Source organism: Dipodomys merriami, unplaced genomic scaffold (genome assembly GCF_024711535.1).
Source record: "Dipodomys merriami isolate MVZ:Mamm:240054 unplaced genomic scaffold, mDipMer1.0.p SCAF_27, whole genome shotgun sequence".
Taxonomy (NCBI): domain Eukaryota; kingdom Metazoa; phylum Chordata; class Mammalia; order Rodentia; family Heteromyidae; genus Dipodomys; species Dipodomys merriami.
The window spans coordinates 16,622,109-16,649,527 of record NW_027204159.1 but is presented as its reverse complement, the minus strand read 5'-3'; the positions used below and the strand labels follow the sequence as shown (position 1 = coordinate 16,649,527).

The window sequence follows — 27,419 nt, the reverse complement described above, 5'->3', positions numbered from 1 at the left end:
TGTGATTGGTCAGGCCAGGGGCATATTTGCCCCAAGGGGTAGCAGGGGACCAAACTGCATGGCAGGCATGGGGGCCAGAGATGTCTCCCTAAGGGAACATGGGGGTCTCCTCAGGGGGAAGAAATGAGTACTGGATAGGCAAAAATGCTATAGCACTCTGAATCTCTATTTCTTCCTTTTAAAACAATGTTGCTTTATTGTTACTATAAAGGTGATGAACAGAGGGATTGCAGTTACACAGGCCAGGTAATGAGTACGTTTGCTTTCGTTCAGTGTCACCCCTTCCCTCACGCTCTGCATCTGTTTTTCTTGTATCACACCATTTTCTGCTTGATCCCCAGAGGCTTTAGGACTCACTGGAGCCATGAAATCCTTTTCTTCCTGGGAAATGTTACACAGGAGTGGCTAAACCAAGTAGATAGACACAGGGTCTCCCCTCACCTTCCCTCCCCCAGCCCCCCGCCAGGCCCTTTGGACTCAGATCCTTCGGGTGGCCAGGGGTGGGGGGGTCTCAGCAGTTCTGCTGATACCAGCTGGTACTCTGGAGCCAGGGAGCCGGGCCCCATGGGTGGGATGACGCAGCGTTCCCTCCCGCAGGAGCCGGGAGATGCCACTGGACAGCCGGCCGGGGGACAGCGGCAAGGAGGAAGCCAATTTCACACCTTATTAGACAGATCAGGGACAACTGAGGCCATCCTGAAACAGGGCTGGGGCCAGACCCCCGCCCCCCTTGTGGGCAGCAAAGGCCTCTCCGGCCTGGAAATCTTCTCAGTGGAGGAGGTGACTTTCATTTCTGCTACTCTTCTCCTCCCCCCCTCCCCCCCCCCCCCCCCGCAGCAGTTAAATGAGCCACTAGGACTCCTTTCATTCTGCAAGAAAATGCTGCATCTGGGGAGGCTCAGAGACAGCTCCCAGGCCCCAAGTTCAAGCCCTGGTACCAGCATACACACACACACACACACACACACACACACACACACACACACACACACACACACACACACACACACCGTGAGCCCTCATTGATACATCTGTTCATATATCCACCAGCTTGTTACTGAGCAGCTACCATGCTCCAAATACAGGCTCTGGGGACACAGTATGAGCAAGAGACATGATTCCACCTCCATGGAGAGGACTCAGTAGCAGAGACCCACAAACAAAATGTTACCATAGAGGGGGAAGGACCCTAGTAAAGGGACATCCAGAAAGGACACCTGAACCAGGCCAGGAAGACTTCCTGGAAGAGGAAGCAACAGTCACTGAGATGTATGTATAGTCTACTTTAAAAGGAATGATGGGAACTGTGGGGAAAGCATATGTGTAGAGACAGTGCATGTGCAGAGACAGCAATGTGGAAGATCTAGCCGAGGCAGCGTGAGATCATTGGCCATGATCAAGAGTCCTGGAAGGAGCAAGAATGAAGGCCTCTGGGCATCTGGAGCTGTGCCCAGTGGTGGCCTTGTAAAGAACAGGGGAACTGCTAGGCACCAGTGGCTCATGCCTGTCATCCTAGCTACTCAGGAGGCTGAGATCTGAGCTCATTGGCTTCCTAGCTTCCCTAAGTAAACACATTAGAAAAGCTAGTGTTCTTTCCTTGTTCAGCAGGGTCAAGGTCTTGGCTCTAGACGTCTGTCCATCAACTTTCTGGTCACTTGATTGCCCCGGGCCTCAATGTTCTTACCTGTAAGGTAGAGGTAGCAATATCTGCAAGATAAGGCTGTCATGGAGATTGGGGAATATAGATGTATATAAGGTCATTAGTGTAATACTTGATACTTAGTAGTCATTCAACATTGTGTGTGTGTGTGTGAGAGAGAGAGAGAGAGAAAGAGAGAGAGAGAGGAGAGACAGATTTATTCCCTAGATCAACCCCAAGACGTAGCTATTGTTATTAACAGTTTCACAGAAGAGGAAATGGGGCTCAGAGAAGGTAAAGAGCTTCTCAAAGTCATGCTGTGGGTTTGGAGAACATGGCTTTGGTGCTGCGTCCTGCAGCAATTCAACCCCAAGTCCACATAGGCACTCTGCCCGCTATCTGAGGCTCTGGGTGGGCAGCCTGGTGTCCAGCCCATCTTCCCACTGTATCTGCTCTACCCAACTGCCACACAGAACTTCCTTGGTCACAAGTGACGATGACCCCATGCAGTGGCCAAGTCCTCTGTAACTAACTGCCCTGTGTTAGCATCCCTGTCACCTTGGGCTTCCTATTTAAAGTCCTCTGCTTTATAGTCACGTCTTCAGCTTCATTGTGAGGTAACCATGTAGGTATGATGATGCATCCAAGTTCCTTGGCCCAGTGCCTGGCTCACCCACATGCCTGAGAAATGTTGGCTATTGTTTTTAAGCAAAAGGAGAATTTATTGGCATCAATGCAAGAAACCACAGACAAAATGGAGTGACATTGGGTCACTGAACTGTGGGACTCAGACACTGTCAGAGTATACCTGTGGTCATGTTCCTTGTTCCTTGCCCTGCTTTCCCTTCCATGTGATTTTTCTCTCTTCCTTCCTTTTTTTTTTTTTTTTTTTTTTTTGGTCGGCTGTGAGCTTGAACTTTGGGCCTGGGCACTGTCCCAGAACCTCTTGGTGTTCAAGGCTAGTGTTCTACCACTTGAGCCACAGTGCCACTTCTAGTTTTTAAGTAGTTAATTGGAGATAAGAGTCTCACAGGGACTTTTCTTCCTGGGCTGGCTTCAAACCATGATCCTCAGATCTCAGCCTTCTGAGTAATGAGGATTATAGACGTGAGCCACTAGCCCCCAGCTCTCTGATTTAGTTTTTAATTTTTAATTTATTTTTGTGTGAGTCCCAAGACTTGAACTCAGGTCCATGAGCCTCTCTGTGCTCAAGGCTAGCACTGTACCACTTGAGCCACAGTGCCATTTCTGGCCTTTTCTGTTTCTGTGGTACTGAGGACTTGAACCCAGGGCTTCATGCATGGTAGGCAAGCACTCTACACTAAGTCACATTCCCAGTCCTCTTCCATTTAAAAAAAATTTTAATTTATTTATTTTTTGCCGGTCCTGGACTTGAACTCAGAGCCTGGACGCTGTCCCTGAGCTTTTTTGCTCAAGGCTAATACTTGACAACTTTAAGCCACAGCTCCACTTCCAGCTTTTTGCTGGTTAATAGGAGATAAGTCTCACAGATTTTCCTGCCCAGGCTGGCTTTGAACCACAACCCTCAGATCTCAGCCTCGTGAGTAGCTAGGATTACAAGCATGAGCCACCACCACCTAATTTCTCTTTCTATTCACTTGCCAGCTCCTTTCTCTTGGGTTCGTGTCCCCAGGATATGGAACTATGAACCTGAGCAGGCACTCAGTTAACTTTAAATTTCAGATAAACAAGTGTTAGTATAAGTCCGTCCCAATTTTTTTCTTTTCAGTTTAGCATTGTGTAGCCTGCCTTTAAGACGCTGCTTCCTGAAAGGTGATTCAGACCAGAAATGAAGAAATGGATTGGAAAATAAGAAACCATCTAGTCAGTGATCAAAGTAAATAGGAGTGAAAGAGTAGTGGGGAGGAGGAGGTTATCTGGATGAGTGACTGCAGGGACCTGACTCAGGTATCAGTCCTGGCAAAATCTAGGGGAAGAAGGTACTAGGGAAGGGGACACTAGGGCAAAGGCCCCAGCTCAGGACTGGGGTTGGTGGGGAAGTAGAGAAAAGCCATGGTGTCTGCAACCCAGCCATCCCCGGGAGGTGCAGTGGTACCAGGTGGAGGGGTGAGGGTGTTTGTTCATGTTGTTCCTAACAGAGGGCTAACAAAGTGTAACAGACTGATAGAGGAAGCGAGGCCATCCAAATTCAATGTTATCTAAATAAGGAATTCTGGCATATTGGAACACATTAAGAAAAACAGAACGCTTTTTTACAATGAAACTGTTGAAAGTGAGTCTAGTCAAAGTGCTTTTGGCCGTGGTTCTTCTTTCTTTCTTGTCTTTCTTTTGTGCTCTACCACTTGAGCCATACAACCACTTAGTTGTGTTTTTTGGGTGTTTTTTTTTTTTAGTTGGTCATGGGGCCTGAACTCTGGGCCTGGGCACTGTCCCTCAGCTCTTCAGCTCAAGGCTAGAGCTCTACCACTTGAGCCACCACACCACTTCCAGCTTTTTCTGTTTATGTGGTGCTGAGGAATCGAACCCAGGGCCTCATGCATGCAAGGCAAGCACTCTACCACTGAGTCACCCTCCCAGCCTTTTTTGTTTTGTTGTTGGTGGTGGTGGTCATGGGGCTTGAACTCAGAGCCTGGACACTGTCCCTTGTCAGCTCAAGGTAAGTGCTCTACCACTTGAGCCACAGCGTCACTTCCAGTTTTCTGATGGTTAATTAGAGTAAGAGTCTCATGGACTTTCCTCCTGGGCAGGCTTTGAACTGTGATTCTCAGATCTCAGCTTTCTGAGTAGCTAGGATTACAGGTGTGAGCCACCAGGACCTGGCAAAATGATTGATTTGACTAGATTTGAATAGATTCTTTTGTATATGTTTCCTTTTTTGGTACTGAGGGTTGAGCTCAGAACATTGCACTTGCTAGGCAAGTGCACTGAGTGGTTCTTGAGATGGCAATAAGGATTGTCCTATACCATACAATCTTTGTCCCAGGAGGTGAATTAGAGTGTGTCAGAATGCATGAAGTGAATGATTGGTGCTCTCTCTCTCTCTCTACACGTGTGTTTGTGTGTGTGTGTGTGTGTGTGTGTGTGTGTGTGTGTATGTGTTTATGTGTGATTTTTATGGTTACTATTCTTACTTTCATGAATTTTGAGAAGGATGGGTCAAAAAGAATTTGAAATGAGCCAGGCACAAGTGGCTCATGCCTATAATCCTACCTTCTCAGGAGGCAGAGATCTGAGGATTGCAGTTCCAAGCCAGTCCAAGCAGTTAAATCCATGACTCTTATCTTCAATTAACCACCAAAAAAAAAAAAAAAATCTGAAGTGGAGCTGTGGCTCAAGTGGTAGAGCACTAGCCTTGAGCTAAAGAAGCTCAGGGACAGCGCCCAGCCCATGAGTTCAAGCTCTAGGACTAGCAAGAAAAAGAAAGAAAGAAAGAAAATGAGGGAAGGGTAGGGATAGGTAAGGAAGGGAGGGAGGGAGGAAGGGAGGGAAGAAGGAGGGAGGAAGGAAGGAAGGAAGGAAGGAAGGAAAGAGGGAAGGAAGGAAGGAAGGGAGGGAGGGAGGAAGGAAGGAAGGAAGGAAGGGAGGAAAGAATTTGAAATGAATACTCTCAAAAATTTGAAAACTATAGGCACCCTGTTATGGGTGTTCCTCATGAAAGCAAGGAAGTCTGCTCCCAGGTACCCACCACCCGAGCAAAGCTGTGAGCAGAGCTGCCCCGAGAGAGCCCTTGACAGGCCATCATAATTCAAAATGACCAGCTCTGCTCAGCAGAGAGTATGTGAGGACAGGTCAACCATGAGTTCCCAGGGGAACGGCCTTTGGCCTCCAGAGACATCTATTTGCCTTTGGTTTTGAAAGCAATCACACTGCAGCGGGGCATTTCAGGGTAGCAGGGATGAGGGGTCAAGTACACAGGCATTAGGGAAAAGACTGGAGGAAAGACTGGAGTGTTCATCTCCAGGAGAGACCGGCACAGGTGAATCCTCTGTGGAGTGCAGGGGCGGGAGGGGGGGGGCTCATGTGAACAAGGGTCAATCCTGCACTCAGCTCTCCTGGCCCCATACCTCGTCCCATTTCAACACCCCAGAACCCTCCGAGGTGCGACTACTTCCCCATTTTCCCACAAAGAGGAAAGTGAGGTTTTAGAGAGATGAAGTAATAATGTGTTTCATGAGGTCACGCAGCTTGTTAGGTGGAGGGTTAGGATCTGAATGGGATTCTCACTTGGGAAGCACTTTATCTCTTCATCACCAGATCTTCTCCTCGGTCCGGCCCTTCTGGACCTTCAGAACCCTCCTGTGCTCCCGTGGGGGTGGGGTAGGGAGCTGGACAGTTTGATGAGTCCTGAGGACCCAGTGGGAAGTCCCTTGGACCATCATCAGAACCCCAACCTTGCACCTCAGCCTTCCTTCTTTGTCTTGTTTGTTTTGTTTTTGGGGTCCGGTTGTGGGGCCTGAACTCTGGGCCTGGGCACTGTCCCTCAGCTCTTCAGCTCAAGGCTAGCGCTCTACCACTTGAGCCACAGCACCACTTCCAGTTTTTTTCTTTTTGCTTGTGTGTTGCTGAGGAATCGAACCCAGGGCCTCAGGCATGCAAGGCAAGCGCTCTTCCACTGAGCCACCTTCCCAGCCCCTTTCCTTCTTTGTCTTACAAAAGTTTCCTCAGAGCCTGGGATGTGAGCTCAGCTGAAAGCCTGGAATCCAACTCCCTCCGCATGCTTCAACCTGACATTGACCTCTGTCCTGCCTGGACGTTCAGGAGAGGCCTGTCCCCTAGTGCCCCAGTAGGTCTCTAAGTGGCTGTGCACCTGCTGTCATCCCCCATCCCCAGGGAGCGAGCCCTGGGTTCATAAAATACCTCACCCTCACTGCTTTTAGCCCTGGCAGCCGGTCTGTGTGCTCAGCCCTGGCCCTGCACCAAAGAGAGAAGGCCAGAGGGCTCTGTCCTCACACTCATCTTGCGAGAGGCCAGCGCAGTGAGGACCAGGAGGCCGGCTGCCGCTGAGACTTGTATTTGATTTTGGTTTATGGCTCTTGAGAGCTTCGAAGGCACCAGGCCCTGGATTAATCATGTAAAGTGGATTCCCTCCTGCCACTCTCCAACAGCCCTGTGAGTCATGAAGAGAAGTTCCAAGGTATTGCTCCTCACCCAGATGTTTTTCAAATGAGCCCAGCAGCTGGAGACCCCAGACTGGGGACAAGCCAGAAGCCCACCCCAGGTTCTGTGTCCCTGGACTGGGGCTGGCTGTCCCTCCTGAGACAGAGCTAGATTCTGATGTCTCTCTCCTCCCCTCCCCCCCCCCCAGAGCTCTGCAGGACAGTAGCCCTGGGATCTCCTCTGGGCCTGTCTGTTCCGGACCCTGCAGCCATAACCTGCACTGGCCAAGACCAGGCCAGATCAGCAGGCCCTGTAGCTGCCCAGCTGGAGCATGCCCACTCAGCTGTCTATGGCTAAAGACATTTCCTAGAGCTCCATCCATGTGGGGAGGGCGGACCGTCTCCAGGTCTGGGGAAAGTGCAGTCTGACCTGCTCATGGCCTCCATCTCCAGCAAAGGCCAGGATGCCCTGAGGGGCAGAAGTACCTGGGAAACGATTCAGCCTTCCCTTGCATTCCATGCTCAGTCACCTTCCAGTCATCGTGCAGGAACTGCTCTATGCCTCTTACACAGAAGGAATTTCATGTAGGGAGCTGGTTAGCCAAGTGAAAGGAGATCTGAGAAGCAGCAAAAAGACCGAAGCACTGATGCTACAAGGGCATACATGGTAAAGAGGCAGTGTTACTGATACCTAGGGTCCAAGGTCCTCTGATCGACATGGCGATCACAGCCAGGCCTGTCTGATGGGACTGGAGATCACGAGCTGGGGTCACAAAGGGAAACTAGCCACTGCTCTAGCAGATGCTGCCAGAGCAGAAAGACTTCGCCTGACAGCCAGTGCCTCCCATGGGCCCAGCCTACCAGGCAACCAGAGGACAGAGGAGCAAGGGGGGATATGGTTTCCTGCAGGATCGAACAGCAGAGAGCAAATGGAGTACCAAGCATAAAACCTGCTGTGCAGACAGGCCCTACCCAGCAAGTGGGGAGGGGGCTCTGCAGATCCTGGGGGGGACAGGCTATCCCAACCCACAACTACTGTGTAGAATTTATTTGCTACTCACAGACCCAAGGATGTTCATCTTTCTGAGGACCAGTGACAGGCAGACAGACCAGGGGAGTGGCCAGGCCTTGTTACCATCCCATTTACCCATGGAGGTATGACCTTTAGACCCTTTTCCAAAGTCCTGAATCCCTTCTGAAATGATATGTTTACTGAGCACTAATGGATGGGTGCTGGACTACGGTTTATCATTATGTCATCCATTCCTTTAAAGACCCTTGTGGGGTAAGTCCTGTGGGACTCTTAATGGCAGGTCAAAAAGATAACCTGCCATCTCACAGACACACATAGCAAAATCAGGAACAAGAACGCAAGAGGAGGAGCTTATGCTTGTAAACATACTCAGGATGATACTCAGGAGCCTGATCTATGGGAATCATGGTTCAAAGCCAGCTCTGGCAGACAAATCTGTGAGACTCTTATGTCCACTTAGCCAACAAAAATCTGGGACTGGAGGCATGGCTCAAACAGAATTACCAGCTTGAACAAAAAAGCTAGCAAGATCAAGGGGTTCTGAGTTCAAGTCTCAGTACTGGTACCAAAAATAAAAATATAAGAAAAAGAAAGAGAAAAGGGGAAAGAAAAAGGAACATAAAAGAATCATACCTCCTAGAGAGCTAAGGAGGGGAAATTAATGTCTGATTAAATAATGAGTTAAGTGAAAATCAAAAGGGCATTTTACTGGAAATATAAAAATACAAAATGAATTCTTCAGCTGGGCACCAGTGGCTCACGCCTATAATCCTAACTACTCAGGAGGCTGAGATCTGAGGACTGCGGTTCAAAGCCAGCCCAGGCAGGAAAGTCCCTGAGACTCTTATCTCCAATAAACCACCAGAAAACAGAAAGTGGTGCTGTAGCTCAAATGGTAGAGCTCTTGCCTTGAGCTGAAGAGCTCAGGGTTACTGCCCAGGCAAGAAAGAAAGAAAGAAAGAAAGAAAGAAAGAAAGAAAGAAAGAAAGAAAGAAAGAAAGAAAGAAAGAAAGAAAGAAAGAAGGGAGGGAGGGAGGGAGGGAGGGAGGGAGGGAGGGAGGGAGGGAGGGAGGGAGGGAGGGAGGGAGGGAGGGAGGGAGGGAGGGAAGGAAGGAAGGAAGGAAGGAAGGAAGGAAGGAAGGAAAGAAAGAGTTCTTCAGAGAACATTCTCTACCCAGGACAGTCAATCCACATATGGGCAGCACAGAAGAGAGCAGATAGAAAATTAAAGGGGCTGGGAATGTAGTTTAGGGGCTGAGTGCTTGCCTAGTATACATGAGGCCCTGGGTTCGATGCCTCAGTGCCACATGAGCAACAACAAAAATAATAATAAATTTAATTTTTTTTAAAAAAAAAAGAAAAGGAAGTCAAACAAAACTCTTACTTTCTGACTTCTCTTGGAAAGTCAGGATTTTTTTTTTTTGGGGGGGGGGTGTCCGGTTGTGGGGCCTGAACTCTGGGCCTGGGTGCTGTCCCTCAGCTCTTCAGCTCAAGGCTAGCACTCTACCACTTGAGCCACAGTGCCACTTCCGGCTTTTTGTTTATGTGGTGCTGAGGAATCAAATCCAGGGCCTTGAGCATGCAAGGCAAGCGCTATACCACTGAGCCACCTTCCCAGCCCAGAAAGTCAGGATTTCTAAAGCCACTGACCCTCACTGATGTGGTGTAGGTAGCCGTTTGGACTTAGAATATATGCATGGGCCCACATAATCCCCACCACTCTCTGAAGGCCAGACTCTCATGGCCTCTCATTGTCCTACCCACAACAGTGGCATTTCGGTTTGACCCCAAAGTCTATCCAAGCACCTTCTGGACTGACTGCCTGACTGGAAGAGCTCTGCTGCCCCCTGGTGGCCACAGTTCACAGGTCACATCCATGCACACCAGCGGGGCTCCTGGTACCATCCATTTTCTGCCAGCTGTATTGTCCTCCGTGAGATGAGCTGTATCCATTTCACAGATGAGGAAACAGGCCATATAACTTCAGTAGTCACCAGTTAGAAAACACATGGGCAAGCCTGGGTGAATAGACTGCTCAGGACGCCAGGCTCCATGACGTTGTTGGGACTAGAATCCCACTCTTTCCTTAGCCCTACGCAGAGTATTTAGTATGTGTGAAACAACTCTTCCTTCTTAGAAATTATGTCCTGATAAAGGAAGCCTAGAATCCCATGAGATAAAAGCTCTGTGGTGAGCACTTTGGGAGGGGACAAAGTGGGTTTGAGTTCAACTTGGGAGGGTGGTGGTGCTGGGAATGACTGAGGCTTGAACTCAGAGCCTTGTGCTCTCATTTTTCTGTGTTGCTCAAAGACACCACTTTACCACTCAAGCCACATCTCCACGTTCAACTTTCTGCTGCTTAACTGCAGATAGGTCTCGCAGACTTTTACGCTCAGGCTGGCTTCAAACCGTGAGACTCAGATCTTAGCCTCCTGGGAAGCTAGGATTACAGGTGTGAGCCACCAGCACCTAGCTGGACTCAGGTTTGCTAACACTGGGCACATTTCATAGTAACTACCCAAGATGGCCTTTTTCTTCTTCCTTCAGTTCTACATCTCCCTAAAGCTCTGCACCTGCCCCTCCTCCTTCAGGATATCTTCCCTGAACACCCAGCCTTCCCCAACCTCTTCCTACTCTGAGTCTATAAACCTGGTTCTCCACAGTCCTCATCTCCTGCTGATGTCTTTGCCCCCAGTGGGCTAGGAAATGATATAACAGATGCCCACTTGCAGCCAGCAAGTGGGCAGCAGACTGCCGTCAGTCAGTATTCTCCCTGTGACCTTTATCTGAGCAATATGTAGCCAATGCCAGCACACTTGAGGCCCATGATGGAGGCTTGGGGAGACTGTGGCACAAAGCAGAACTTCCTGTCCTCCTAGAGTGTGAAGACACCTGTGGACACAGCACAAGCCTGGCCAGACCTACTGATCTGCTGAAGCACAGTCCTGGGCATGTCACTCTTCTCCCACTTCCCCCATATGAGCAAAGTCCTCACCTGCTTCCCTCCCCCTGCCCATTACCCCTGTGCCTGCCCTGTGCACTCCCTCCGCAGCTCGGCAGTCTGATGTGCCATTCTGCCCTTGCCTGTGTCTCCTGAGCTGCACATGTGCACAGTGCACGCTCCCTGCAGTCTGTGTGCGCTGGGACACACAAGGCCCTGTGTCTTCCTTCTCTCCAGCAGCCAAGTCCAGCTCTTGGAGGTGGGTAGACTCGCAAACACACATAGCAATGCACACACTTTGCATCTAGCAGGTGTCCCTCAAACAAATGGCCCACGGGCCCATCCGCGGTACTCAGGGGTGAGATCACACAAACCACACACTTGTCATCTTGTAAGTCCTTTATTCCCAGAGTTGGACATAAATGATTCACCAAGCTAGCACATACCACTTTAACCAAGAAATCCTTTCTCTTCCCTGGGGTGTTAGAAACTTCCTCATGCCCCACACCAAGTTACAGCCCCTTTCACTCCACTTCGGGGAGCCAGGGCACCTTTGTGAATCCTTCTTCAACTCTAGGAAGTCCTGTTTGGTAGTTAGGCAAATGTTCTAGCAAGCTTGTATGTGACACCTCGCCAGTGAACTAAATGAGACACAGTGAAGTGGTTGTAGGCATAGAGGGCAAAAAGGCACACTAAAGTCTGGGGGAGATGCAGGCCGTTCCCCAGCTTCTCCACACTTCTTCTCCCTCCTCAACGACTTCCTCTCCACCCCTGGCCCAGGAGAAGCCACGACCACGAGCCACTGGGAACATCCCTATCTCCCTTTCATCCCAAGCAGGTTGGCTTTTTGTTGACATTTGTTTTTGTTTTTTTCCCTGAGGCCTACAAGAACACCCAATGTTGTTCAGGTCCCTTTTAATGGCACTTAATAAATATACATTCTAGGCCCTGACGCAACAAGCTGTCCTATTTGAAATAGCTAGAACAAAGCTCAGATGAGGTTTAGCCTCGTGACCCATAGCCCATCTCGAAGCCCACCCATGGGCAAGGTGGGCACAGGTCCTACGCTGGAGGGCAGGCTAGTGCCCAGAGTAATTCCATCAGCCCCCTCTGGAAACACAGCTCCTCCTGGCTTGTAACAGTTTAAAGCAGCAAGTGGTCATGTATGCCAGCAGCACCTGGGGAGCCCACGTGCGGGTTTCTTCTCTGTCATTGGCTGCCCCATGCTTTCTGTTCCTATTGGAAATCTGACTGGACAGAAATCGGATCAAGAGCATCTTGTTCCAGGTGCTGGTGGCTCATTCCTGCCATTCTAGCTACTCAGGAGGCTGAGATCTGAGGATCATGGTTCAAAGCCAGCTGAGGCAGGAAAGTCTATGAGACTTTTCATTCCAGTTAACCAGCAAAAAGCCACAAGTAAAGGTGTGATTCAAATGGAAGAGTGCTACTAGCCTTGAGCAAAAAAAAAAGTCAAGATCTGAGGATCGCAGTTCAAAGGCAGCGCAGACAAGAAAGTCTGCGAGAGTCTTATCTCTAAGTAACCACCCAAAACCCAGAAGTAGAGGTGTAGTTCATGTGGTAGAGTGCTAGCACTGAGCAAAAAAAGAAAAGCTCAGGGACAGTGCCCAGGACCAGAGTTCAAGCCCTAGGACCGGCACACACATAAAGAAGAGCATCTTGTGAAGTAAGTTTGGGGTTGATTCATGCTTAATTTCCCAGAGCTCTGCAACATGGGCAAGTGCAAATTTCTCAGGAGCCCTTCAGAAGCCTGAGCCGACAGTGCGTGGCACCCCAGTTCTAACAGAGATGTTCTTGGAAATCAGTCCAAACTGCTACCCTCCTAAGGTCACTATGTGGGGACATGGAGGGGGGGGCGCTTTCCTCTCTGACCACTGATCCAGCTCCCTGACATCACCCCCTCCACCCCCCCTCCATGGGCCCCTCTTCCCGGAATAGGAACTCATTGAGAGGCTTCAATTTCCAGGTTCCAGGAAGAACAGCCCACTCCCTGAGTTCATGAAATGGACAACCTAGACTGAACTACAGTCATGTGCTGCGTGGCTGTCAGCAGTGGCCAGTATGTGAGCTGGAAGTTGTGTGAAAGCTATGATCTCGAGTCACTATGGCCTTGCTGCCTTACACAAGTCCCCTCCGTGGTGTCCAGTGACAACATTTCCTACGGGAAGGAACTGAGGCAGGCTCTGGGTTCACAGGCAGGGGCGCTGTACAGATGGACCAGGTCTGCTCCCGTGGGTGTGGGCAGGTGGTAGCCGCATGTCTGCATCCTCTGCAGCCCCACATTTGTGGAGACCAGCGGGTTCACATGGTAGCTTCCTGCCGTCCTCACTGTGGCCCGGGAATGGGTTAGGTCGCTCTGGATGGGATTCTGGACCGTGGCCAACCCCTGAGACGCCCACGGCCAACACACTGCATCCTGTCTGCCTTCAGGCCACCAGCAACAGCCCTGGCTGTACCACCCAGGAGAGGAAATCAAGTAAAAGAAACCATTCTCTCCCCTCCCCAAGCACCTGGCCAGGGGGCGCCTCCCTCACAGAGTTTTGGTCATGACTGGTGTGGTCCTTTGTCTCTTGGTCCAGAAGAAAACAGCAGCAGCTGTGATTGCTACCAAGGGCTCCTGCACCCCATGAGTACACCTTCAGATCCCCTGAGCCACCTCATGTCCGCGCTGGCGTACCCCAGCCTGTCTGCATCTCCTGGGGAAGACGCTATCCAGGGACAAAAGCTGGCTGGCTGGGGGGGGGGGGGGGGAGGGGGCGGCCATGACAGCTCCTACTTCCGCCAACTGTCTGGACAGACAGTTCTGGAATCGCCCAGCATTCTCTTCCGGTGATCACGAGACAGGGTGTGCCTGGGTGACAGGGACCCCCTGCGAAGGCACAAGGCCTGTCCATCCCACACCAGGGGCCAGCCTGCTGGGCGTCCAATGGCCATTCTCCAGAGCCCAGTCAGCTCTTCTAGCTGGCCACCTGCTGCCAGCCCCATGCCCTCCTTGCTTCCTCCTCTCCACGCCCACCCCCAGGGCCCTGCCTCTCAGCCCCTCCCATCCTCAGCCACATGGACTGGGCACCCTAACAGGGTAGACTCCAGCCCCATGGAGCTGGGCTGGGGGCTGTGGCCAGGAAGCCAGAAGGCACATATCCCCTCTGCCCGTCCACCTCCACCAGGCTCCATTCCGGGTTCCCCTTCTTGTCCTGGGCCTCCAGGACTGTCACCGGCTGGCCGGCCCGCAAACTCACTTCATGGCTGCTTCTGGCCACAAAAGGGTACACTGCCACCACCTGGACAGAACACGAGGGGGGCGACAGGAAGAGGGTCAGGGTGGCTGAGGACGCTAGCCTCTTCCCACCTGGCTCTGGCCCCCCTCCCCGCCCCCCCTCCCAAACACCCCCTGTGTCCCTAATACCACAGCTAGCCATTGCTGTGTGACTGGCGCTGCTCTAGCACTTTTCTCGGGTTTGGTTTTTCACAATTATATCCTTCTATTTGCTCTTTTCTTATCCTTCCCCTGCCCTGATGATGCAATTGGGGCTCACACACCTAGGGAGTCAGATTCTTGCTCCCCCAGAGCCGGCGGGGGAATCTCAGATCTGCCCAAGCCAACTTCCCAGCTTTGAAGGAGGAATGTTGGCGGAATAGTATTCATCCATAAAAAGGAACTGGGATTTGGGTGAGTTGGGCCACATAGTCCAAGCTGGGTATGGTCACTGACCTTCCTCCTTCCTCTAGAGAGCTGGGGTGATCAGACCCCCTAGCTGAACATCTGGCTGCACAGAAGGGTTTTGGCCCAAGAGCCAAAGAATGGATGTGGCAAGAGCTACCCAACTTCCTCAAGTATAAACTCAGTGGTTTGCATACATATACACATACATATACATATACATATACATATACATATACATATACATATACATACACATATACATATACATATACATATACATATACATATACATATACATATACATATACATATACATACACATATACATATACATACACATACACATATACATATACATACACATATACATATTGAGGTGTGTGCATCTGTCATCACTGCCCAATTTCAGAGCCTTTTCCTCATTCCCACAAAGAAACCCTCACACTGGTTAGCAGTCACTACACTTCCCTCTCCTCAGCCCCTGTGAACACAAGCCCTGTCTCTCTCCATGGATTTACCTATTCTGGACAGTCAAATAAATAAAATCCTGTGGTGCATGGTCTTTTGTGTTTGCCTTCTTTCCATGTTTAGGGCTCATCCATGTTGTAGGTATTCAGCCGTAGCTCATCCCTTTTTTAGAGCTGAATTATATTCCACTACATGGATATATCACACTTTGTTTATCATACTGAAGAACATTTGGGTGGTTTTTGTTTGTTTGGGTAGTAATGGAGTTTGAACTCGGGACTGTGAGTTAACAAGGCAAGTGCTCTACCACTTGAGCCACATAACCAGTGCTAGGTTATTTCTTATTAATAATGTTATCTTGAACATATACATATACACATGTATGTTTTATATATATATGTATAAATATACATATATATATACATATATATATGTTTCTTGTTGTCTTTGAGAGAAAGAAACGTAGATACCCTCACTGAGGCCACAGGGCTGGGCTGACCTGTCCACGCTGGCCTCACCAGCAATATCCTGCCCCTCCCTCTTCCCCCACCCATTACCTTCATTCAGTTCCTCCCACATTCCCATTCTCTCCTCTCACAGGGCCCCTGCAATGCTGTGCATGGTTTCTAGAGAGCTGTACCCCAGTATAACCCCTTTATCTAGTAAATTCCTGCTTAGCTTTCCTCTCTGAGAGAAAAGATCGCTCTCTCCACACTTCAGGCCCTGGCACTTACCCCTTGAGAAGCTTAAAACTTCAGTTACGGTGTGATTGGTCCACTCATCACTACTTTGCCCCCAGATCATAGCTGATGAGGGTGAGGGCCAGAACTTACTTTGGCCCCTTATTATCTCTCATCTAGGGCCAGGCCTGCCAAATACTGAAAGCATGGATGAACCTCAACAGCTATGCTGACGGAAGCCCGGGGTTAGCTCTGGGTGGTGACCATGGTTGGTGTGAGAATCCCCTTCCCCAGGTCCCACCTCTGGCAGGGACTTTGAGGTGTTGGTGATCTAGGCCTGGCCTCAGGGGATGTGGCCTTCAGACAGGAGTGTAAACTTTGAAGCATCAGTTCAGGTGGCTGTGGGAAGCAAGCTCCCAGGCCCCTCCCAGACTCACCTGGGCCACGGCTGGGGCACAGGGGACCGGGGCTGAGGTGGGCTCTGGTGCTGGGTGTTTGGAGTCCTCATGTTGCCCCACCTGACTTCTGAGCTCCGTCTTACTGGGAACAGCATGATACGGCTGCAGTGTCCCAGCCGGCACATATCCCCGGTGTCCTAGAGAACACATGGAAGGTAATAAATGGGCTGCAGGCCACTCCAAGGCCCCAGTGCAGCTTCCCAGCACTCCAGGGGACCTGGCAGGTCACCAAGGCACCATGCAAACCCTGTTCCACGCTGCACTGGCTGCTGCTGGCTGCTGTGTGCTCACCCAGGGGCGGGGCCTTCCCTAGCAGGACAGCCATTGTAAACAGCTTGGACAGAGATGGAGTTCCCCTTAGACTGTGTGGAAAAAGCATCTGGTGCCGGCGCCACTGCCCTGGGGCCCTCTAGTGGCCACCCAGAGGATGGCAGCATCCCTTCCCGGGCCTGTTGGCCTTGCTCCTCTCCAGGCTGCTCAGGCCCTGCCTGGTTGCTGTTCCTAGAAACGGCCATCATTTCCCAAAGGACCTGCGAAGCACCAGGCCAGCCTGTGGCCACCAGACTTCACATCAATTCTTAAGGCAGCTCGTCTCCATCCAAGCCCAGAGAAGGCCCACGAGTCTCCATACCTTTAGGAAAGGGTGGAGCTGGGATCCAGCCCAGTGCCCAACCCCACAGCCTTGCTCCACCACTCACTTCAGCGGTCAGAGTGCTCTTTGGGGATGTTTAGATTTTTGTCTTCTTGCACAACCTTTCTTTTCTTTTCTTCCTTTCTTCCCCTGCCCCTTTCTTTCTTTCTCTCTCTCTTTTTTTTTTTTTGTACTTGAACTCAGGGCCTGGGCACTGTCCTTGAGCCTTTTTGATCAAGGCTAGCACTCTACTACTTGAGCCACAGCTCCATTTAGGCTTTTTTAGGGACTCCAAACTGCAGTCCTCAGATCTGAGGCTCATAGGTAGCTAGGATTACAGGTGTGAGCCACCAGCGCCCAGCAAAATGACTCACACGTGGGTGGAGGTGGGCATGCACATGTGCATACACACACACATCCATCTTGGATCTTGAACTCAGGGCCTGGGCACTGAGCTTTTGTGCTCTTTTGAGCTCTACCACAGCTCCACTTCCTTGACTCACATTTAAAACCTACGCTGGTACTGTGAGAATACTATCACAGAAGTATGGATTTGTTGTATTTTCTGTAACACACACTAGAGTACTTATGTAACAAATGTGAAGCCCTGACTGAAGGAGGGACACATTACGCCCGGGCACTCCTCATCTGTGGGTTACCTTGTCATCTTTGGACCATGCCATTGGGCCATTTTATTGTTCTAGATTCATTGTACCACTCACCTCCACCCATTCTACGTAGGCCTGCTAACCAGAGCCACATGCCCCAGGGCCATGGCCAGTAGACTGGGCAGGATGGCCACTGGCCTCTGCTATCAGTGTGGTTGGGATACACGGATCCCTTCAATGAGCACATCTCCATCTTTCAGGAAACTGAGAAGTTCTCTTACCTCAATGGGAACCCACACAGTCCATGAGGTCCCCCAGGCACAGTACTTGTATTCTTGTAACTGGTCCTGGGGTTTGAACCTCCACTTCTAGGTTTTTCTTGTGGTTAACTGGAGATAAGAGTGTCATGGATTTTCCTGCCCAGGCTGGCTTCAAACTACAATCCTCAGATCTCAGCCTCCCGAGTAGCTATTGAATACAGGCGCAAGCCATGAGCACCCAGCTCAGTTCTTGTCTTTTTGCATAGCACCCAGAACATAGGTTCTGGTTCATTATTGAATAATGAACAACAGATTTTGGACAGGAAAGCTGAACCCTCTTTTTTGCATGTACACACTACTAAGTCATGAAGCTTTGCAGCTGTCACCCGCTCGATCCCCGTCCTGGATTCACACAGCCAGACTTTGACTCAGAAGGGTGCCATGTCTCCCCACTGTTCTGATGGGTGGTGTTGGGGTGCGTGTGTGTATGTATGTGTATATGTGTGTGTGTTGTTGTTGCTGCTGCTGCTGTTGTTTTTTTTCTCGAAGGACAGGAAGAGCTCCCAAATACCCACATACCCCCGGTGTCTACCAGCCAGCGACTGCTGTTGCCTTTGGTGTCCTTGTTTTGAAGAAGGGCCACGATTTGGCCCCGTGGTAGTGTCAGGTCCAAGGTTCCAGCTCCACTGACATTGCTTGTCACCTGGTACAACTTCCCAAGGCCATACCTGTTCATCAGGGCCTGCACCTGGCGCTCAGAGCCAGGAACCAGTGGCTGTGGGGGGAAAGCAGATTCATGCAGAAACTGAAGTGTCAAGGCTGGTGTGTGCTCAATGTGTGCCCAGCCTAAGGCTTGGTGTGTGAAGACACACCAGGACCATCCTGGCCTGGGGATGCCTCACTTCCTCTGGGTTCTCTGTTTTACCCAGATCAGGGAGGATTTGAGAATTCTGGGACAGGGGCAGGATGGGAGGATAGGAAGGGGTTGTCTCCTCCTCATAAGTACAGTTCACACTGTAGCCATGAAAGCTTCTATTCATTTATGCTTCTTTTTATTCTGTGTCTCCTACAGCAAGACTGCTGTTCTAAAAAGAAACATGTTAACTTGCTGGAAGTAGAGGGGGGGTGCCCAGATGTCCTTGAGCAACTGTTTTGCTTCATCTTCTGCCCTCTTCTCTTGTTCCCTAGTTGCCAGGTCCCTGACCACCCCTGTGAGACCTCCACAGGTATAACTATTACTGGGTAAGACGTTCAAATTAAAGCCAGGCACTGTGGCACAGGCCTGCAATCCCAGCTACTCAGAAGGCTGAGATCTGGAGGATCAAGGTTCAAAGGCAGCCCAGGCAAAAACGTCTACAAGACTCCATCTCTAATTAGCCAGTCATCTGGAGGCATGGCTCAAGTGATAGGTTGCCAGGGGAACAAAAAGCCAAGCAAGCATAAGACCCTGAGTTCAAACTCTGGTACCAGGAAAAAAACAAAGTGGTGAGGAAAAAAAAAGTTTGGATTTTCTCACTCTTGATCCAAGAATAAGACACCCACTGGCCATGAACAATAGATTTAAGTGTGGCCGTGGGGAAAACAAAGAATTTCTGTAACAGACACACTGAGAAGAAGAAAGAGCATGGGGGAGGGGGTGAGCCTCCCCCATCCACTCACTGTCTGAGAACAGGACAATGTTGGGGGACTGGAGGGTGGGGGGAAGGCACTTTTACCTGAGCCATGGGAGGTGGCAGCACTTTCTCAAAGTCCTCCTGAAAGGCTCGAAGCTGGGTACTGCTCTGGCCTAGCATGTCTTCCACCAGCTTTCTGAAGGCCGGCTCTGAGAGGCCGTGGTGGGGTAGCTGGGTGAAACAGACAATGTCAACAGAGCCTCTGTGGGAGGCAGGGCCAGGGGGTGGCTGGCCATGCACATTCTCGCTCCAGCTGCGTCATGGGGGCCTGCCTGTCGGAGTCTACCGTTGCTTTTTTCTTTCCCTTAAGAAATAATCCTTTACCAGGCGCTGGTGGTTCATCCCTATAATGCTAGCTAGTCAAGAGGCTGAGATCTGAGGATCCTGGTTAGAAGCCAGCCTAGGCAGGAAAGTCCATGAGACTTTTGGTATCTCCAATAAACTACTCAAGAAAAAAAAAGGGGGGTGGGGCACTGAGACGGTGGCTCAGTGGTAGAGTGCTTGCCTTGCATGCATGAGGCCCTGGGTTCGATTCCTCAGCACCACATAAGCAGAAAAAGCAGGAAGTGGCGCTGTGACTCAAGTGATAGAATGCTAGCCTTGAGCTGAAGAGCTGAAAGACAGCACCCAGGCCCAGAGTTCAGGTCCCACGACCGACCAAAAACAAAAAAAGCTGGGAGTGCTACTGTGGCTCAAGTGGTATAGTGCTAGCATTGAGCAAAAGAGTGCAGGGACAGCACCTAAGCCCTGAGTTCAAGACCCAGGACTGTCAAAAAAGAGAAAGAATCCCTCAGTGGGTCAGGACCCATCATGATGCTGTGTAGTCAGAGGGCTGGGTGGTCCCGATTCCCCTCCTCCTGGCTGTGGAGATTGGTCCATGGGATGACAGTGGACTCTGGCACAGCCAATAAAAAGCCTCTCATCAGTTAGTGCATGAAGGCTGAAAGTCTTTCTTCATTTGTATTATGAGAGGTGAAGCTACCAACTTACAACTCCTCCCTAGCCAACTCTCCCATTGTATAGAGAAAGCCTGCCAGGAAATAAAGATAGCCAGAGAGGTAGACAGAGGGAAGAAGAGAGGAATTCAGAGCCCTGCAAACTTCATTTGTCCTGCACAAGGCTAGGCTCAAGCCCTGAGCTCCTCGTGCCTCCAGATAAATTCTTTTTTTTAGAATTCCAGCTGCATTGCTTTGGGTTTATGTTACTTGCAGCCAAAGAGTTCTGAGTCTCTCCTGAGCCCTTGACTCTGCTCAGGATCTCCTGACTTCTTACCAGACAGCCTGAGAGTGAGAAAGACTGCCCAGCCAACAGAGAGTGCTGCCGTGCAGGCTTTCAGCAAGTACCGGGGGCAGGGGCAGGTGGGTGGACTTCCGGACACAGAGAGGGGAGGCTGGCAGCTACTTCCAACAGGCCCAAACCAGTCAGGAGAGGCCCACTTGCTTCCATCTGGTGTCTTCTACCCTGCACATCCCTCCTCAGGGCCCAGAAAGCCAGGGACCACTGAAGAGACCACTTGTGCCTGTGGGAGAGGCAAGGGGCTCTTTCTATAGATGATTCAGACCCACTTCAACTCAAAAAGAGTATCTCCATTGGGCACGCCAGTCATCCCAGCAACTCAAGAGGCAAAAGTAGGAAGATCTTAGTCCAAGGTAGGCTCTGAGTAAAAGCAAGTCCCTGCTTGAAAAGTAACTAAGTGCAAAAAAGAAGTGGGGTGTGTGGGTCAAGTGGTAAAGCACTTGCCTAGTTGTCCCTAAGGCTTTGAATTCAATCCTCAGTAACAACAATGATGATGACGACAGCAACAACAACAGTGTCTCAGAGATCCATTAAAATACCAGGAGAGTAAAGAAGAGAAATGCCCAGGGTGCCAGCCTTCCATCCCCTTGCAGAATGCAGGCTCTGCTTAGCACTCTGCAGAGGTCCATGCTAAGCACCACTGGAGCAGAGAGGGTGGCTGGGCTGGGGGATTCTCATGCTAGGGGACAAGAACTGAAAGCACTTCATCTGGCACCATACGTCAGCCCCTGTATAAGCCTGGCTATCCTCTGAGAGTGTCACACCCCAAGCTGAGGAGGCATTGGGGTCCAGGGGGTGGTGTAGAAGCATTCAGGAACTGGTCTGGGGCTGGGGGAATCCTAGAGGGGTTTTCACGCAGAGAATTGGGTAGGGAAGGCTGAACAGGGGGATGTGGAACACAGGAGGCTGTGCTGGGATAAGAAGCATGAAGATGGCTCCCCAAGTCCCACTCATGAGCTGTGCAGTTCTGAGGATGACATTTACAGAGCAGGAGGCGGAGATGCTGGGCATTCCTTCCTGTACCAACGCAGCCCACAAAATCCTGACGTGCACATTTGCATTTGGAGGTTTGTCCAACCCTCTGCAATCTACGTAGGCTTTCGTGGATGGCTCCTTTTACAGGCTTTTAAGCATCCTGTGCAGGTCTCAGGCTATGGTTCAAAGCCAACCATTAGTGAGATAGCCTTTCAAGAGCTACTTAACCCCTCTGAGCCTGTGTTTGTGTTTTTTTTTCAGTTTTGAGATGAGGATTATAATAATACCTACTTAGGGTAGTTGGGGATTCAGTAAGATAATGCATGGGAAATGCTCCTACCAGGTGTATGACAAATGCTCACCGGGCAGTGTCTACTAGAAAGAGTGACGTGGGGTAGGCAGGTAGAAAGGAAATGACCACAGGAAGAAGCCAAGGAACAGGTGCAGCACTGTATCTAGGTACGTTTTACCAAACAGTGGTTCTACCACTGTTGACTACAGTTGAGGCTGCTTCTGGGTTCAGTGGCCAATGGTCTCCAGCAACAACCCCAACAGGGATTTTTTTCAAATCAAATCTCGCTAGTGCTTCAAGCTGTCTGCTGCCCTGTTGGAGACTCGTGTGTGTATCCTCCATTGGACTCTTTTCTTACTGAAACAGAGGGCCTACTTGCCATCTTCCTTGATAGTAGTAGTAAGAACCACAACAGAATGATCCCTTAAAGACTGCTGTGAGAACTCCCTGTACCCCCACACCTAACTGGAGTCACTTTTTCCTTCTTACGTCATCGGCCAGTGATATTCTCCAGGAGCGGGGCCAACTCTTGCTATTTTTCCCAGCAAAGCCTCCTCTGCTCTGAACCTCAGACCCTGGCCAGAGTCCCAGCCAAATCCTTGCCTTCATGGCCTGAGTCACCCAAGAAAGGAGAACAGGCATGAGAAAGATCTCGAAGGTCCCCACAGCCCCCTCCTTGGCACCTCTGGCCCATCTGGAAGGTCTGACATAGCTTTATCTAAACCCTGCAGACAGCTGGTGGAGGGGCTCAAGTAGTAAGAGGCATCCCAGTCCTGGCAGCCTTACCTGGGCCATGCTTCTGCCTGCCCTCTGCAGCACCTGCTCAGCCAGGTCCTGTTGGAGGGCCACGAACGTGCACAGGATCTGGCCCAGCCACTGCATGACCAGCTGGTTAAACTGTGGGAGCTCGGCCACCAGAAGGGCATTGAGTGCCTGGTAGGTGTGCCGCGTGGCCTCCTCCTCGTACGTCACGCTGCCCACCTCCAGCAGCTTCTCTTCCACCCGCTCAAAGTCCAAAAGTTTGTCCAGGCGCTTCTTGATCAGGTTCTGAGGACCGGCCAGGGCTCTGGCCAGGCTGCACAGAGGCTGCCACACCAGGGCCTGCAGCCGCTGCTTCTGTGGGGAAAAGGGGGCGTGGGAGCTGGGATAGGGGATAGCAGGACAGGGGCCAGGAGAAGGGGCTTTAGAGGCAGGCAGCTTGGGTTCCAGTCCCCCTCCACCGGGCCTCCGAAGCCATCTGCAACCTACTGCATTTTATCTAACCTCTGCTGCTCTGAACAAAGGGATGGCTGGTTTCCAGGAGAGCCTAGCACAGGGTACACACATGGTTCCTGTGGAGTCTTTGTATTGTTACTGGGCAAAGGGCTTGAGAAAGATTTAGTACACAGTGGTGGTTGAGTGCTGGGTGCTGGGGGCTCATGCCTGCCACCCTAGCTACTCAGGAAACTGAGACCCAGAGGATCATATTCAAAGCCAGCCTGGGCAGAAAAATCCATGAGACTCCTATCTTTAATTAACCAGAAAAAAGCAGGGTTGGAGGCTCAAGTGGTAGAGCACCGGCCAACCTAGCAAGCCTTGAGGCACTGAGTTCAAGCCCTGTTAGTATATACACACATGTGTGTGCACGCACGTGTGCACACATACATACACACACACATACACACACGCGCACACACACTAGCACAAGTGGTGGTGGTGGTGGTGGATATAGTCTTTGGGACATGCCACTGACTATCTGTTTCTGTTTTGTTTGTTTTTATTTTGTGCCAGTACTGGGGCTTGAAGGCCTGGGTACTTACTCTTAGCTTTGTCCACTCAAGGTTGGCACTCTACCATGTGAGCCACAGCTCCACTTCTGGCTTTTTGTTGGTTAACTGGAGATAAGAGTCTCACAGACTTTCCTGCCCAAGCTGGCTTTAAACTGTGATCTTCAGAACTCAGGTCCTGAGTAACTGGGATTACAGATGTGAACTACAGGCTCCTAGCAACCACTGACTACCTACCTATATAAATAATGTAGGAGGTCACATGCTCAGAGCCTCTGCCTCCCATCTGCAGAATGGAGTATTAATAGTAGCTTCCCCAAAGCATGTAGCAGGGAGCAAGTGAGGTAAAGAATGGAAACGACTTAGCCCAGTTTCTGTAATAGGGTGCCCCTTCCTACATTAGCTAAGGCTATTTTTATCAGGAAATGCATGAACAATAATCTCTACCCACTGGCCACCCAGGATGGTAATGGATATGACAATGGTACAAAGTGCCCAACTTCTAAGTATTCCTCTGCTAGGCTCTGCTACCTGCCTGACACAGAAAGGAGAAAGGAAAAAAAATCCCACTCACAAACTCCAGGAAGGCCTGGCACTGAAGGTCTCTCGCCAGGCTGCAGTACTGCTCAAAAGAGCCCCCGGGGATGTCCAGATTGCATTCGTGTGGCCGGAATCGGAGAAAAGCCTTGAACCAGAGACACAAGGAGACAGGCAGTGATGGTCTACCATGGCCCTCTTAGTCCTGCCCCTGCCCCCAGCAGGCCTCCCAGAGAGGTTGGTCACCCACCCTCACTGCCTGGAACCAGCTAGGCTATGTGTCCCTTGCACACCTTTGGTGAACAGAAAACCCATCCTGAGTCTGATTCTGAGTCTTCCTCTCCAGCTTCTGCTTGCCTTGCAAACAGCTGGTGTCAACTTTATGATTCTTTTGCGGGCATTCACATTTTACATATCCTATCAAGACGTGTGTGTGTGTGTGTGTGTGTGTGTGTGTGTGTGTGTGTGTGTGTGTCTGTGTGTCTGTGTGTCTGTGTGTCTGTGTCTGTGTGTGTCTGTGTGTGTGTGTGTGTGCCGGCATTCACATTTTACATATCCTATCAAGACGTGTGTGTGTGTGTGTGTGTGTGTGTGTGTGTGTGTGTGTGTGTGTGTGTGTGTATAACTCAGGGCTTGGGTGCTGTCCCTGAGCTTTAGTACTGAGACTAGTGTTTTCTCTACCACTTGAAGCACAGTTCTACTTCTGGCTTTTTTTTTTTTTTTTTTTTTTTTTGGTTAATTGGAGATAAAAGTCTCATGAACTTTTCTGCCCTCACTGGCTTTGAACCATGATCCTCTGGATCTCAGTCTTCTCAGTAGCTAGGGTTACAGGTGTAAGCCATCAGCACCTGGCTCAATAACTTTGTTAAAAAATCAACTAACGTTCTTATTCAAATCAGTGCATTAAAAAGAAAAAAACTCTCATGATGCTGCCAATAAAGAGGAAGACTGTAATAAATATTATAGATAGACATTTAAAAATAGATGCTATATATACAAAAACCGGGCACCAGTGGTTCATATCTACAAGCTTGCCTACTCAAGAGGCTGAGACCTGGAGGATCATGGAACAAAACCAGCCCAACAGAAAAGTTCATGAGACTACTCTGTGTTCAAAATAACCAACTCTGAGCCGGGTGCCAGTAGATGACACTGTAACTCTAACTACTCTGGAGGTTTGTTTAAATTGAGGTCTGTTTGATTGAGGTTTAAAGCCAGCCCACACAGAAAAATCTGAGAAACTCTTGTTTCCATTAACCAGCAAAAAACCAGAAATGGAGGAATGGCTCAAATGGAAAAGTACTAGCAAAGCAAGAAGCTGAGCAAACATGAAGGCCTAAATACAAACTCCAGTGTCAACAAAACAAATCAGTGCTAGCCAGGTAGTGGTTGCTTATACCTATCACCCTAAATACTCAGCAAGTTGAGACCTGCAGTTCAATGCCAGCTCAGGAAGGAAAGCTCATGAGACCACTGTCTCCAATTAACTACCCAAAAGCCAGAATTGGAGTTGTGGCTCAAATGGTAGAGTGCTAGTCTTGAGCACAGTAGATCAGAAACCGCTCCCAGATGTTGAGTTCAATCCCCAGTACTGATAAGGCACCTGCCCCCCACATGGAGAGGAGCATAGAACCTGACCTTCCTTTTGCAAACCTCCCACACATCATGTTCCCCAATACCATCACCTACCAAGCCCCTTGTCAACCCAAGTTGGTCTGTGCAGATGGAAGGGACTGAAAATGACCACCAGGGGGCAGAATGGACACAATGCATCTGCACCAAGCAGGAGAAAAGGGAGATATCTGGCTAAAATCAGTCAATCCTGGGTGGGCATGTGGATCTGTGTGACCTGTGGCCTGACCTCAGTTTGAAGACAGACATGTTCTTGGGCCTGGATCATACTTAAATTCTTATGAACTAATTGCTCAAATTGACACATCCATGATTTTACCTAAAAGTCTGAATTTGCAGGAACTTTTTTTCCCCTTAAAACGTTAACTGCATAAGCCAGGCACCGGAGGCTCAGATATGTAATTCTAGCCACCCAAGAATTTGAGCTCCAGAGGATCATGGTTGGAAGCTAGCCTTGGAAGAAGAACCCATGAGATTCCATCTAAACTCAACTAACAAAAAGCCAGGCTAGAGGCATGACTCAAGTGGTAGAGCACCATGAGCAAGCAAGCAAAGCAAGAGCACAGAGCCCTGAGTTCAAGCCTTGAGAGTGGAACACACACACACACACACACACACACACACACAAATAAAACTGGCCATATTGAGCCCACTGGGCCACCACCTCCCAAGGATTGGCTGTTCTTTTACATCATAAATAGCTTGCTAGATACCAGGCTCCTCTTGTGGTTATATTACTTGATCCTGCACACTTCCTTCTATATACTTTCACTTGCCAGGCCCCTTGTGGCCTGTTTGCCTTCTTTGATCCACTGATTCTACGGGGCCTCTGACCCTGCCCACTCAGAACTGCCTTCCTACCAGGTCTCCGGGGTGGGGGTTGGCGACTTACAGCTTATGGCTCAGAACCAGTCTGGACCCACACTCACCTCTAGATTATCCATATAAGCAGCCATGTTGCTCTTCAGCTCAGTCACACAGAGGGACACCCACTGGAACCTCTCCTCCAACTCATCAAATTCCTTGTCTTCTGTCTGAAAGGGAAGCCAGGGGGTGAGGGCTAAGGAGATCCACGCATAAGCAGTGTGCAGCCAGTTCCTACATCCCAACTCTTCACAGGGGACAACTTTTTTACTGATGCACCCATTGGCTCTCCAGCCCCAGAGGTGAGTGGGGCAGTTCAAGGGCATTGTGAGCCAGGCATGGTGGGACACATCTTGAATCACAGCACTTGCTGGCAAGGCTGGGGTTGCAACTTAAAGACCAACAATGGCAAAGCAGCACCATGGGTTTACATCCAGACCCTGCTATCAGACACATGAGCACGGGAATCCTGGTTCATTCATTTTCTTCTAGCATTTCCCCTCTAGGAACTTCTGTTTTCTCATTTACAAATCAGATACAATGAAAATACCTACTTTGGGCTGGGAGATAGCTCAGTGACAAAGTGCTCTTCCAGCAAGTACAATGTCCTGGGTTCAATCCTCATTACAGAAAAAGAAAAAGACCCTAAGATATGTATTCAAATGTTTTTTTTTCTTTCATGGGATTGTTCCTAACATATTTATAAGATTATTTCTTTGTTGCTTTGTATGTCCCTCCCCCACGGTTATAACCCCTGCTTTCACTGTATTTGATGTTATTATAATTTGTAGAGGGGAAGGGAAAAAACAAATCGTTAAAACAGGAATACAGCTGGACCCATTGCAACAATGAGATGTACAAGTCGTTATGTTGAAAAACGAACTTTACAACTTTTGTGAGGGGGGG

At 50.0% G+C, this 27,419-nt stretch overlaps 1 protein-coding gene across 5 annotated transcripts in view; it reads right to left on the bottom strand.

Annotated features, from left to right (window-relative positions):
• Nucleotides 1–11,344: 11,344 nt before the first annotated feature.
• Arhgef37 (Rho guanine nucleotide exchange factor 37) overlaps nucleotides 11,345–27,419 on the bottom strand; it is a 52,731-nt gene continuing 36,656 nt past the window's right edge. For 2 of the 5 annotated variants that reach the window (XM_070036375.1, XM_070036374.1), the window contains exons 7-13: nucleotides 26,579–26,683; nucleotides 24,055–24,165; nucleotides 22,501–22,830; nucleotides 19,194–19,322; nucleotides 18,058–18,253; nucleotides 15,959–16,116; nucleotides 11,345–13,990 (exon numbers count right to left, since the gene is read on the bottom strand). In XM_070036375.1, the coding sequence (XP_069892476.1) occupies nucleotides 13,781–13,990; nucleotides 15,959–16,116; nucleotides 18,058–18,253; nucleotides 19,194–19,322; nucleotides 22,501–22,830; nucleotides 24,055–24,165; nucleotides 26,579–26,683 (1,239 nt within the window). In that variant the 3' untranslated portion in view covers nucleotides 11,345–13,780. The remainder of the gene's footprint in view (nucleotides 13,991–15,958; nucleotides 16,117–18,057; nucleotides 18,254–19,193; nucleotides 19,323–22,500; nucleotides 22,831–24,054; nucleotides 24,166–26,578; nucleotides 26,684–27,419) is intronic. The other 3 variants (XM_070036378.1, XM_070036377.1, XM_070036379.1) reach the window with 3 other exon arrangements.